At 40.4% G+C, this 14,898-nt stretch overlaps 1 protein-coding gene across 1 annotated transcript in view; it reads left to right on the forward strand.

Moving 5' to 3' along the window:
- mdga1 (MAM domain containing glycosylphosphatidylinositol anchor 1) overlaps window positions 1-14,898 on the forward strand; it is a 189,392-nt gene that overhangs the window by 170,924 nt on the left and 3,570 nt on the right. The window contains exon 17 of the mRNA XM_028586466.1: window positions 8,975-9,092. Coding sequence (XP_028442267.1) covers window positions 8,975-9,092 — 118 coding nt within the window. The remainder of the gene's footprint in view (window positions 1-8,974; window positions 9,093-14,898) is intronic.

The following is a 14,898-nucleotide window of genomic DNA, read 5'->3' on the forward strand; positions in this document are numbered from 1 at the left end:
TTACCTGTCAAACTACACATCCAGTGTGTTAACAGCATTTTTTTATATATCCCCACACTAAGGCAGCCTGAAGTGTTTATGTGTTTCAGTTTATGTGTATGTAGGCCTAAGTGTATCTGGGATGGGATATGGGGGACTGCATCACCAGAGAAGTCAGAGAAGTCCAAGGCCAGTAAATGGATGAAATGCAGGGACCAAATGGGGAAAAATGTGTATAAACCATCAAAGGTCTGAAGGTATCACCGCTCAATACAGCACAGGGACATACGTGCTGATAGACACACACGACACAGATGCAGAAACACCACTCACACACAACAAACATACAGTTTATACACACACTGTGCCAGGAGAGGCAGACACCAGCGAGAGCCACATCCTTTCCACACTGTGTCAAGGCAGTGTTAAAGCAGGCAGCTTAATTGGTCCGGACACCCTAACCTGCTGGTAATGGATAGGAATTATACAGTCAAGAACACTACAGCAAAAGGGATGTGTACATGTGTTTGTGAGCAAAGTAGGAGGTGTGGTTTAAAGACACAGAAAGAGGAAGTCTGAGCAAGAGTGAATGAGACGTGAATGTGTGTTTCTCTCATCAATAAAGTACTTAACGCATCTTAAATATTCATCCCCCATTTATATCGAGCTCAAGTAAAGAAAGGTGAGGCACGATGGATGTATGAGGAAGAAGGCATGCAAGAAAGGGGGTTGTCTCTTTGACAACTGAAGGTTGCCTCATATATGAATATTTTTCACTTGTCTCTCTCTTCCTTGTGTGGTCTTTCTCAAGTGTGCATGTACTGTACTTTTTGGATACTCCATCATAGGGGTTTATGTGTGGTTTGGTATACCCTTATTTCTCTTTCACATTTGTGCATGCATACGTTTTGTTCAATCCATCACGTTTGTTTGTGTCCTTGACCAAGTATGTCCTGGAAATGTGTCCACTACATTAAAGCTATCGTGCATAGTTTCTGTCTCCCCCATGAGGAATTCTAAGTAACAAAAACAACACTGTCTGCATGTCCACATGATACAAGCCTTACGTGATCGTGCACACGCCCCCACCCCTCCCCCACGCAGTTGCTAGTAGCCACCATGGTAACCATGGAGGACACATAGGATTAAAAAACATGATGGACTCTTCAGAAGAGGCAATTATCTAGACTTTTTTCTTTTCTGCACGCAAAAGTCACCGGACGACATAATCTTCATGCTGGCTCATTGTCATGGCTTACTAGGAAACTAAATGGAACTGAGCCATCGTTAACAAAATGTGTATCACCAGCGCTTTTCCTGCAATGGCAAGTCAAAATACTGTGAAAAGGTCTATAGTGTAAAATACATCTTATCACAGGATCTGTCTCTGGCTGAACACTTATTAATCATTGAATTCTGTTGCAGTAGTCTTATCTGGTTGGTGGGACAACCTGTACTGTCTTGTAATGATGACACAATGTTGAAATCCACTGAGGGTCGTACAGAAATCCCAGTATTAAGTAAACTGAACCGGAGGCTCAGCTGCACCCGGCGCCATGAGGGGGCAAAAGGGGGCTTTGCCCCCTCAGTTTTATTTTCTGCCCCCTTGTTTCAACATTATACATCCATAAAATGTACAAACACAGCAACACAATAACTATTACAAGGTCTCCATGGCCTCTTTATTGCAGGGAGCTTTCAACTACTAACAATGTAATCCCATCATTAGTCTATGTCTTTAACCCCCTTATCAAAACTGCTGCCCACGGCCACGTAGCCTAGCAACGTGTATTGTTTACATGTCTTCTGTCAAGGCAGCTGCATTATCAGAAGCTAGAGAAAGCTAGATTTGGACATGAGTGATGGAGATTCGGATCAGAGAGAGATCAATGACCCGTCATTTTAATCTGATGAGGAATCTTCATCTGATGACGAGGAATGCCCAGCTCGCACGTATCATTGCAGCAGCCATCAATCATACAGTTAAGGGTACATGTCCATGTACGCGTTGTTTTCACGGATGGGATCGCCCCGCTTCCCAGCATTGCACACTAGGGAGCTTGCCACCAGTTTCTCTTCAGTGACCACTGACAAGCAAAGAAAACAGTCTACACCCTCCTACAACCACGATGGCTGGAGCTGATTGGACGAACGAGTCACGTGGGGCTGGCTGCTCCCGAATTTCAAAACCGACTATAATGTACGTTCGGAATACAATCTCGTATTTTACAAAAATAGTTCAGAAAAAACAACAATAGGCCTTGCAATTGCTGAATTTGTCTTAATTTCAGATCGACAAAGGTCAGTTTAAAAGATTTTCGTCAGCTTTTGAGAGGCGGCAAAACAAGCCGGCCGCTTGTCATTTGCATAAAGTTGGCTGGATTCAACTTTATGCAAATGAGGAGCAGGCGAATCGACGCCCCACTTCTCCAAAGTCCCCGCGACGCTACCAGAATGCATTGCACGGCTGCTCCCATAGAAATGAATGGGAAGTGGGGAAATTACGCTGATAATGGACACGTACTATCACAGTCCAGCGATAGGCTACACATCTTAGTTGGACGTAACTTTTGTGTAGCAGCCGTATATGGAGGAACACACTACACCGTCAAGGTAGCAGTTTCTAACATCAGCTTACCTAACATTACATATGGAAAAAAAAAATCACCCCCTTCCAATTTTTACCTGCCCCCTTAGTAATTTTACTCTGGTGCCAGGCCTGGGCTCAGCACATAATTTTTTCAGATTTGGTTAACAATTTCTGTCAGAACTTTTACTTTTACCCCTTTTTCTTTTTTTCTGTCAACCTACACCACCCTGTATGATATAATGAGAGAAAATATATGAAATAAGCTTATACAGTTGAGTGTAGAGTTGAAGCAACAACTGAGATCAATTCATTTCATATATATACTTTTAGTTTAATCATTTAAATTCAGCTCATAGTATGTTTACCTTTACAATTACTTTAAGAGGTATTTAAGTTCTTCAGTTTGCTTTTATTTTTGTTTAACACACTCTCTCTCTCTCTCTCTCTCTCTCTCTCTCTCACACACACACACACATACACGCATACAAACTGCTGCTGTGTAACAAATAGAGTTGTTAGCACCAGCCAGAGGAGGCGATCTGATAGACATCACTCTGACTTTTTCTTCTTTCTTACTACTTTCGGTTACTGTATGTATCGGGCTCCCCTAGGGCCTGACAAAATGAAATAAGAAGAGTGAACCCCATTTATCTCTCTACTTCATACCTGTCTGTCTCTTTTGGGTTTTATCTCTTGACCCGTCCTCCCTACTCTCTTTCAGCTGTCATCGATGCCTTTCTGACCACCACCCTCTGTTGCTGTTGTTTGGTCCAGCTGCCTTGCCTTCCCCCATTCTCTATCTGACTCTTTCCTTTTCTCTCTATCTCTCTCTGTCTCCGGGGAGTGCTGGTTTCCTTTCAATCAATAATAATGATTGAGCTGGGAATTACCTGACACAATTGCTGTTGTTGTGTTTTGCTGTTTAGCTCCTTTTCTCCTTTTCTTTCTTTTTCTTTTCTTGAAATTGTAAAGAATGGTTCTATTAGGTTTATTTTACCAATTGGTATTTTTACAGTACTGACAGCTACAGGCATGGTTTTGGTGTGTGTGAGAGGCGACTGATAGCGTACAGGTATGTGCTCCTAAGCATCAGTTATATCAGAACTGGAGAGTTTTTCTTTATTGAAAGAAAGAGCAAAAATGGCACTGAAGATGTCTTTGCTCTTGCCTTGACTGGCTTCGGCAAGAGTTTGATTTACCAACTGGCTCTGCTGGTAGTAAAGAAAATGACACATGATCCATTGGTCTGATTGGTTGAATTTAGCCGGTGATAGACATAGGCTTCATCCAATCACATGCCAAGTATTTTTTTAAGTACTTGCCCTTTTCCAAACAGTTTTCAATAACGCTTTTTTTAAAGGTTTTGTGTAAAACCATCCTGCACGTCAGGGTACTATTAACTGGCCTGGAGCTGAATACTCAAGATAATGTAAAGTACAGTGCTTTACAGATTAATGTTTACAATTGAAGAAACCATTAACCACTAACTACATTTACCAAGAAAAATTAACAGAGATAACATTGCCGTGTCCATTATCTGTTATGTCAAATTTCCCCTTTGAACGATTTTCATATTTAGTTAATTTCGCAGAGGATTGCTTTTTGAAGTAAATATTATTTTGTTCCACAGAGTGCAGGAGTGACTGCATATTGATGATTGTTTCATTTCTCCTTCATGTTGAGAGCATGTCCATGGAGAACACAAACTTTCTAGTCCTGTGCACAGCTCACTGACTGCATACACTGAAGGCCTTTGAGGTGCTGCCACTCGCCTCTGCATTTCCCATCTCTTTGTGGTCCCTCCAACAAAAGTAATAATGTTTTTGAGAACAGCTTCCTTTCAACCCTCTCTAAAATAGTTGTAGCCCAGCCGATGGCTTGCATTTATACCAAGCTTTTATTGTAAACAGTGGGAGAGCAAACCGATAAGGAATCTTTAGAATTGAATTTATTTACTGTCTGCTGGCCGTCATTACTGTCTGTGTATATTCAAATGGTAAACTGCCGCTGTATATGAGCTTCTCTGCTCTTGATTCTGGTTCATTGCATATTTAGGGGAAACCAAACACTGCCCATACACTTTAAAAAAATGTCTCCACTACTACATTGTCAATCATTATATCCGTAGTGATTGCTGTTGCTGCATGCTTTTATTGTTCCAAGGAAACGCCATCTTTCTCACTTCTGCAAGCTTGCCAATCATGTTCCTGTCTAAAATCTAAAATAATCAGAGTGAAGTGGCCTTTAAAGTGGTTGTTCACTGAGACCAAAGTATAAAGCACAAATTACATGTACACATAAAATCAATGGAGTTACAAAAAAAGAAAAAAATGAGGTAACATGTTGTAGTAGATTATTTGTGTCCCCACTCGCTCCTCTGTGGATTACCCAGAGGCCATCTGTGTTCCTAGGGGGCTTGTTGGAAACCAGGCCAACCCACATTTCTGTGCCTCACACTGCAATGACTCTCCTCTGCACCGGTATTTCAAAGCTGTCTCTGTACATCACACACACACACACACACACACACACACACACACACACACACACACACACACACACACACACACACACACACACACACACACACACTCTCTCTCTCTCTCTCTCTCTCTCACGGCTGTGTCCCCTCTGGTATATGGACAGCACATCAATGGAAACATTAAAGGTTACAAGGCTCGACAAAACGACACATTCACAACTCCAACCTGACACTTTACTGAACACCCTTTGATCATGTAGTCACACACACACACACACACACACACACACACACACACACACATGTCACGTTATGCACTATTATGACTAGATGGGAGGGAATTTGGTGAATTCTACTCATATTTTACTAGGAAGAAATTTTGTAGTCTACCTTTCCAAAACGTGATGATGTATCTTGAGTATTTGGTAAATGTCATAGTTAAATATCAGGGACATTAGATATAGCAGCAGCTTTTAATGGCCCATTACCCCATTTTCACATCCCACAATCTCATGACCTTTAGCACTTAGAGAGTTGTCCAAGCTACCATGTGGATTTAAAAAAAAAAGCATCCTTTGGTAATCTACTTTTAAGTGCAGTAGGTTATTAGACTAGAAATCTAGATGCACCCTAGTGGCAGCAAATTTATTTTGCAGCCAGGGGGGTCTAGGCACTCTCCATTAACTTGCGAGCTGGAAAAACCAAATTTTGGTCAGGCCAATCACATCGTGTATAGAGTACACATATATATATATATGTCATATATATATATATATGTCATATATATATATATATATATATATATCTCAATAGTTAATATAAATCCTAAAGTGTTCCACGACTGTAAATCAAGCAACCTTACATTTTATTTAAAGACTCTGATGCCACACAATAAACCTATTTTGTTTTTAACACTGAGATATACACTTCAACCCAGTGCCCAGCAGTAATGTTTGAGGCACTGCTGGCACTGGCTACTCACACTTCCGCTAGTCAGCAGTGAACATTAAATGAAAGGGCACAGGCCTGTTTCTCTAAGCCTTTCAAGAAAAAAAATAATATCATTATGTTGGCACCCTATGTTTGCTAGCAGGATATTGCATTGCTTTGTGCTGTGCCATTTTGTTTGATAGCTTAGAGAAAATTAGTACACATGGTGTGACTGTGTGGTTATAGGGGGACGGTTATTTGTGCTGTTGTTCTGTTTGTGTGTCAAGGCCGGTGTTAGTCTCTGGGCTTCCTTCTCCCAATTATTTTTCTCATTGTCTTTAATTATACAACAATCTGGTGTCTGTGTTTCATCTTGTTTAATGTAGTCGTGCTGAGGCAGCCATGCGTATCTCCAGATAAGTGCCACTGTAGGTGCGTTTGTAGGCATGTGTGTTTTTGCTTGGCTATAGGGATCCCGTAGTGTGCTAGGCTGGTTGTATTAGTGACACAAATTTACACAAAGAATAGGACTTGAGGAAGAAAGTAAATAAATAAATGAATAAATAAAAGTAAAGAAACAGCACATAGCGTTTATAAATTAGATGGCCATGGCCTTTTGACCAATTAGCCTCTATTGTCTACTACCCCGTGAATTCCCTCACAGCTTCCCTCCCTCTAGTAATTTAAATAACACAAATGAGCCGAGTAGCTAAACCCATCCAGCCTGTGCTGCTGCACTTCTGCTCTTTCTCCCTCCACATGATCATGACCTGGCTCAAAGGTATGACAAAATATGGAGAACACACGTTTGCTCAATTAAATCAAATTTAGTTAAATAAACAAAGGTAAACGTGCTATCAGTTTATCAGTAATGTGTGTAGTGTATGGTTGTGTGTAGGTGTAGCAATGTTAGAACGCAAAAGTAACTCGACCCAAAGTCCAAACAAACCAAGCAACTTGAGGAGGGAGTGAGGAAGAGTGACTGCCCAGGCACTCCTATTTATGGACATGTGAGCAATCAGTTCATCCAGGTGTCAATCATCAGTCCTTATTAGCCAATCCCCAGATCCCAGCACCCAAAGGGACTTAATAGGTCTCGAGGCCTAGGAGCCGTCACACAATCAGTTTCAAGGTTCTTCTAATTATTTTATTTATACAGTCAATTTTGCCCAGGGACAAAATTGAAAAGCAAGTGTTGAAAGAGGTGGCACTGCTCTTGTATTTCCCTCACCTTTATGAATGTTTTTTATTGAGCTCTCCATTTGGAGGACAGCGCGAGACGCAGAAAGAGAAACGGCAGGAAATGTGTTTAGGCTACTTGTACAGTACATACACTTGTGCAAGTTTGTAGAGCCTTAGGAGACGAGCCATGCTGTGGCTTCAGCCATAACATCCCCCGCAGTATGTCCTGGTCAGTATGGTAGAGGTCACACTGGCAGGCTAAGTAAACAGAGGAAAACAAATGTCTGCTGATTCTCGAGTAAGAGCTTGTAACTGAGCCAGAGGTTGATCCTAGCAGGTGAGGGACATTTAAAGAATTATCAATTTCCATCATCCTTCTTTATTCACCTTTAACTTGGCTTTTTGTGATTACACTGCACTGACGTGAACTGGAGAAATTACTTTACATGCACACAGTCATGCTGATCCTTGTCCACGGCAATGAAGAGGTTATTGGTATCTGCCCCATGAATTTCAGTTTGATACTTCAAACTGACATCACTGTTTGGCGCTAACAGCAACACTTGCAGATTAAACCACAGGTAATGGAACGCCCCAGCAGTGCAATATGGTTACCGTGGTGTTTGCTTTGCCATTCTCCACCTTTCATTTTCTCAGTATGGGGTGTGGGTCAGGCTTTTCTCCTCTGTGTCAAAACTGGAACAATTGAACGCGGCCTTGGTATAGCTTGATATATTTGCACACAAATTGACAGGTCTGTTCTGCCTGTTTATTTGGTTAAATACTCTGTTGATACTCTAGCACAGCACATTGGTGTTAACAGATGGAGGTCTTAAAGTGTGGCCAGTCATGCATATTTGGCACCCCCCCGTTAACCTTGCTCTCTTGTCATGTATATATACAGGCATACTACTTTGTATATGCTGGCAATTTTTCCATCAGCATCACATTCATACACTCTGTCAAACCTGCTCCTGTATCTGTCTGTGATAACTTGAGGGTTAACTGCCTTTCTCAGGGGCTAGTTGGCAGATGTAGTGGAAAATATAGCTATATGTGAGCCCACGCACCGATTTCTGCATGGAGCGCATTTGTGTAGAAGCCACTTAACAGTTCAAATGAGCCATTATTACTGTCGGATTGAAAGTCCCTCAGACATGATTACACAGCAAGCGCTTTGGCTATCATGTTTAAAAATAAACAGTATGAAGCGCCAAAGTCTGCAGTTAAAGCCAATAACAACCATAGTCTTGAGAGTTGCTTTTGTTGTTATTTTGGAGCGACAAAGTTTGCTTGTTTATTTGCTTTTTCTCTCCTCATATTCCACACAGAATACGCCTGGTTTTTGATTAGCTGGGTGCCTCGGTACACCACAGTAATTAGGCTGTCAGTCAAAACCAGATGGCTGGTGGCTATGATGGGGAAGTCGTCTGGAAAGTTTTCAGATGAGTCCCCTGTTTGGTTTTGTTGTTGTGGGTCGACAAGTCATTATGGGATAAGAACCCAACTTCTAAATACTGAAGATACTTCTGTGCTGTTTGTTTAAATAATGTTCAAGTATGTCTTTTTAAAAAGGCAGTACCATTTAATTAATTCATTTGAGCAGTTTGAGATATTTTATGTTTAATCTAAAATGAAAGTGTTTAATCATCACCAGTCTTTTTATTGAGATGTTAAAGACTGGAAAATTTTTATTTACTATAGTAATTTTGTCAGACATTTATCCTCATTATTAGTACAGTATCTCACCAAATATGCTGTATATTGTGTCATATACTCACCCAGCATCCATCTGTCTTTTCCCTAAACAGATTGTATTTGAAGGAATTCGAGGCCCGAGTTTCGAGGGGGATATTGCCATTGACGACGTGTCCATCACCATAGGGAAGTGCAAGCAGGAGAACACTGTAGCCAGCGCAGGTAAGACAGGTAAGATAGACATAAACACCCAGAGAAACACAAAGGAGCATCTGTGATTAACTTTTTCTCTGTGAAGGCACTTTTGAGGAAACTAAAATAAGGAAGGCCATATGATACTTAAAGTTCTACAAAGTTGATAGCTTTTTTTCATGCCAATAAAGCACCAGCTAAGAAGCTGAAACAGAGCTGTATTAAACTGAGTTGATTTATTTTTTGTTATACATTTTTTATTAGCACCTTCAGACATACAAAACAAATTCCACAAGGTGTGACAGGTAATGTCTGATGGCGCACAGAACAAAGAAACACAACTTGAACAAGAACAAAGACCCTCTCCCACCCCCCACCCTCTGCGGTCTCGAAGAAAAACAAAACAAACAAACAAACAGAAATCACACCTTGCCTGATCACTCTCCTCTTCTTGTGGGGCTGAGGTCATTATGTCTGATATTTGTGTTGCTGCGTTTGCCCATAGGTTGATAGTCAATGACTTGGCTTTGTTAATCCTTGCTGTAGAGAGTTCAAGCTTAACTATGTCTAGAAACAACCCGGTCTCACGGCAGTTTGTGTAAATGTCCACGTTATTCTTAATCTATTGATAGAATAGATTAAACCGAAAAAAACATCTCAATCAATAGATCAATAGATTCAAATAACGTCACATTTACACAAACTGCCATGAGACCTGGTTGCTAGAAAATACGCCAACCACTGTTTTATACAAAATGAGTGAGGTGGGAGCCAGCGCTGAGCGATCATTTTCTTGGTTGCGGTTGAGCCGGCTAGCCAAATTTTCCTCTGTCTCCCAAGCAGGTATAATTTAGAGTCGTCGTTAAGTAACAAAACAATCGGGTCAGTAGGAATTCAACATCCTATCACATCAGATATTATTGATGTTGTTTTATTCCAAAACTCATGCACCTGTTCACACTCCCAGACCGTGTGCAGGAAAGTTCCAGTTTGTTCAGGTTGACAGAAAGTACAATAGGGAGTGGGAAACTGAATTGATTTTAACTGAAAAGAAATAAATTGAGGGGTAGCAGAGAAGGGAATTACTAGAGACATGGTTTTAAAAGGACCAAGAGAAAGATAACTAAACTGCCTCTTTAGTGAATGATAGGTGTGGGAATATGGCACAGAGAAAAAATGTTGTCAGTGGGTGCTGTACGATAACAGGTGGACACCCCAGGGCACCGGCATGGAGGAGATTTGGAAGTCTTGTCGTCATTTGTGGTCCCTCCTTTGCCTCTATCATTTTATTTACTTCACATTCCCCTCTATCTTTTCATCCTCTTAAGTTTCCACACCAAACCCCCGCTGCCTCCTCCACACACACCTCTCTTTCCCTCTTACCTTCTGTTCTCTATTAGCCATCCACCCATTATTATCCGTAAACCTCGGCACACTGCTCATCATCTTATGTTATTTACCCTGTAGAGAAAAAGAGAGGCCAGAGAGAAAGTGTGTAATGATTAGGGTTGGGTATCGTTTGGTTTTTTTTCGATTCCGGTGCTAAATCGATACTTTTAAAACGGTGCCGGTGCCTAAACGGTGCCTGAACCGGTACTTTTCAATAAAGTAAAAAAAAAAAAGAAGAAGAAAAAAAAATAAGGGTAGTAAACAACAGTCAGTGACTTGTTTATTGCTAATGCCATGGTCAAAATTAAAGATTTAATAATAATGTAATAACTATAACAATAACTTATTTCACCAGTAAATTGCTGTTGAACCCCAGATGGGAAAAGAGTATTTTACAATTACTGTGAATGCACCACGAGGCTACCTGTTTTAAGTGAATCTGTGTTGTTTAATTCCGACAATGGCAGCTGCAAGTGAACGCACCGTCTGTGTTGTTTAATTCCGAGTACGGCAGCTGCAAGTGAACGCACCGTCTGTGTAGTTTAATTCCGACAACGGCAGCTGCAAGTGAACGCACCGTCTGTGTTGTTTAATTCCGACCATATAAACATACTGTATATCTATGAATTGCGACAACGGCAGCTGCTGCGCTGCAGAGCAGACTGTTACATCCCGCTGTTGAAGTCCTCCACAGTGAAATACAGTCACACTTTACACTGTTTAATGTTAGCTTTCAGCATTTTAACCGTGATTAATCCAGCTGCTAGCTAAAGGTAGGCTAACGTTACATGCTGTCAGGTGTAGTGTAAAGTCGAGCACCGAAATGAGGCACCAAAACTTTTCGTTCGTATACGTCAGCACCGGTTCCCTATTGGCACCGAGTTACGGTACCCAACCCTAGTAATGATACGGATTTAGAGAAAAGGAGCATGAGTGAAGGAGAATGAGTAAGACAGGAATGTCTGTGCAGCGAGAGAAAGAGTTACACAACTGGATCTAATAGTGGCTAGGCATCAGTCCACCAGGAGAATTGTTTTACTCCATTAAATGACCGCAATTTATCCACACTGCTCATGCTGGCATGCTTGAGAAGTCAAACCAAGCTATCTGATCATAAAATAGAATGAATAGAACCAGAATACTATTTTGCTACTTGTAAATACTGTTTGTGACGGTCCACTCTGCCTTAAGGGTGAACCAGAGAGAAAAACAAGTGAGTTACAGGGAATGAGTCCATGTCCATGTAAGTGTATGGAGAGAGACTCAAATAGCCTAAAGGGTAGAGGTGTGGAGAGGAGACAGAGATAGAGAAAAGGTCAAAGAAGGAGAGTGACTGAAAGTGTGTGTGGTGTGTGTGTGTGTGTGTGTGTGTGTGTGTGTGTGTGTGTGTGTGTGTGTGTGTGTGTGTGAAAAAGAGGGAAGGAAATGGATGGAGAAACCGTCCAAGAACTAAAAGAAGAAAGAGAATATAAAATTAAAACTTGCCAGCAGTTTAGCTACAGCTGCCCTCTGCCAGCCAAGACGTGCATACAAACATGCACACACACACACACACACACACCCCCTACACACACAGGCGCATAAACATCATTAAATTCTTATAATTGCCTTCATTGCATTATCTCTGTCTACAGACACGCAAAACAACAGCTACTTGGCACTGTTCTCATATTGTACACTGCCATTGCTGTTGGGTGAAATGGGGACACTTTAAAACTGTGAAACCGAACAAGAATCAAATGTTTATTCTACCATAGTAATGACCGTTACGATGGTAAAATAAACATTTGATTTTTGTTCGAATACACAAGTGATCTTTTAACCATTGTTTAACCAATTATAGTAATTTGACATACAGTAACGTTATTCGGCATTAGCCACTGGACTCGCTTATACTGAAAAGTAATCTTACCATTTAAAAACGTGTGTAGTTTGTAACATGTCGCTTGCAACTAATTTTAATCAACTCAATGTGCAATAGATATTGTGTACAGATTTTAGTACAATAAGCTAGATGTTATGCAGCATGTGGCAAGTACCTGCATGGTAGTGTTCACTTTTTTATTGTTAGGACCTAATACAAAGAAAGCATTAAAATAAAACAGCAAAAATTAGTAACTTACCTTCTCAACTTCCAGCTGTGAGACCTCTGCGTATTTGTGCAATTTCACACATATGTGCATGTAAAGATTCTGGCGGATGGAATGAATAATAGATGAAGGTGTAAACAGGAAGAGGAAAGCTCTTGAGCTCTCCGAGTTTGCGTGTGTGTGCTTTTGTGTCCTGCAGGTTTTGTGCAGGCAGAGACATACAGTGCAGACAGATGGGTAATTATCAGACAGGAGACTGAAGAGTCTTTGCCACTGAAGGAAATGTGTCTGTCTTGTGTACAAATTTTGCCACCATGGTGTTTTTGAGGTATTTGGGGATAAGATAAGATAGACTTTATTAATCCCACACTGGGGTAATTCCTGTGCTACAACAGCTCAAAAGAAAAAAAAATTACACACATATATATATAGAATAACACAAATACACATTAAGTAGACATAGGAGAAAAAATATACATAAAGTATAAGAAATAGAAAAAAATAGAATTAGTTATAATAATAATAATAATAATAATAGTAATAATACAAACATATTTACACAATAAACACCCTTATATAAACAGACAGTATATATACAGAGATATACAGATGAGTAAGGTGTGGATGAATAAGGATTATAGAAGGATTAAACTCCTCCTCCTTAAACTCCTGTTTGCCAAGTATGATGGAATCAAATCATATACAATACCTCCAATTACACTTAATACAGAATCTCATACAGTATAGGCTGTCTTCATACAGTGTTTGGATAGATAGATAGATAGATAGATAGATAGATAGATAGATAGATAGATAGATAGATAGATAGATAGATATAGAGGCTAATTAAATGACAAATATCTTAAAGCAGACATGTATGGTGAGATGGTGCATTTGAATATACAAGTACAAAGCAGCACATACAATCAATAGAAGATTTGATCAGCAAACTGTCACATGGCTAGGTGTTTGTGTGTGTGTGTGTGTGTGTGTGTGTGTGTGTGTGTGTGTGTGTGTGTGTGTGTGTGTGTGTGTGTGTGTGTGTGTGTGTGTGTGTGTGTGTGAGAGAGAGAGAGAAAGTTAGAGAGAGAGAGAAATTCAGGTGTGGTTGAGGCGTGGCCTTGCTCCCAAACCTAAGTTAATACATTAACTTCATTTCTCCTGCTGCTCTATGCATTTCACAGGATGTAGAGGGAGGTGAGACTGGCAGCATCACCCAGCTGATGCATCTCACATTTGTCACACACATACACCCACACACTGGATATATACTCACAGACACATGTACTGTACATGTGCATCCACCCGCAAGTGTTTAAAGTGGAGACTGTAAGCATATATACACACACAGGGATGCTCACAAATACGCACATTTGAAAACTGCAGTATATGCATTCTAACACTTACATGCACACTTAAGGTTAACTATATGCATGCACAGGGGACTGTTCTCCTACGGTCCTCCACAAATTAAGATGATTGAGTGATGATTGCCTCTGACATGTTTGGTGCAACATGGCCTGCATAAATCACAGAGCTCTACATGGCTCAGTTGTGTGTTCGGAGAGGAGGTGTTGGAAGGTGAGCTTGGCTCTTACTGTTTTACGTTTTACTGTATTCTCTTTTCTCCATTGAAGGAGTTGCCTCATCATCTCTTTATTGCTTTCTATTACGTTGTTCCTGTCATCATATTCTAGGAACTTACCAAATAACGTACTTAAAAAAATCTTTACACAGGAACAGCTCAAGTTTAAACAAGGAAGTAGCTACGCAAGATCAAATGGGCACTGACATTAAAAGTTTGCATAGTGATTTTAAATGTTTGACTATTGCTAGACTACTGTTTGGATATTGCTAGCTAAACAGTGATTTTTTTGTTGTTGTTGGTTATAGTGCAGTGCAGCACAAAGAAGCAGGTTTAGAGGCTCAGATTTATGTGATTGGATTAAAATGCGTCTGAGCTGTCTGTACTATGACATTCATGGAACCACCCACAAACACACGTACACCAACACATGCAAATACATTGTATACGCCCACAAAAATCTAATATCTTACTATCTCCATTATAATTCCATGACAGAACAGATAGATGTATGATGTGTAGACCTGTAAGATTAAAAACGTTTTCTACTTTAATCGGTTTCTGTTCCCCCCAAACCATGGGAATGTTTGTGCGTGTGGGAGTGTGTGTGTCTGCTGCGTATGGATCAAAGTTTTATTATAAATATTGATTTTCTGCCTGGAGGACGGAACCTTGATATGAAATCATATTGATCGTTTTAATACAATACCTACTTTTTATTTATGAAACTGTCTTTGAGCAGCTTGCATGTCAAATTTGTTGCTGCATTCTTGTAGCGCTG

This window comes from Perca flavescens, chromosome 1, assembly GCF_004354835.1.
Source record: "Perca flavescens isolate YP-PL-M2 chromosome 1, PFLA_1.0, whole genome shotgun sequence".
In the NCBI taxonomy this organism is placed as follows: domain Eukaryota; kingdom Metazoa; phylum Chordata; class Actinopteri; order Perciformes; family Percidae; genus Perca; species Perca flavescens.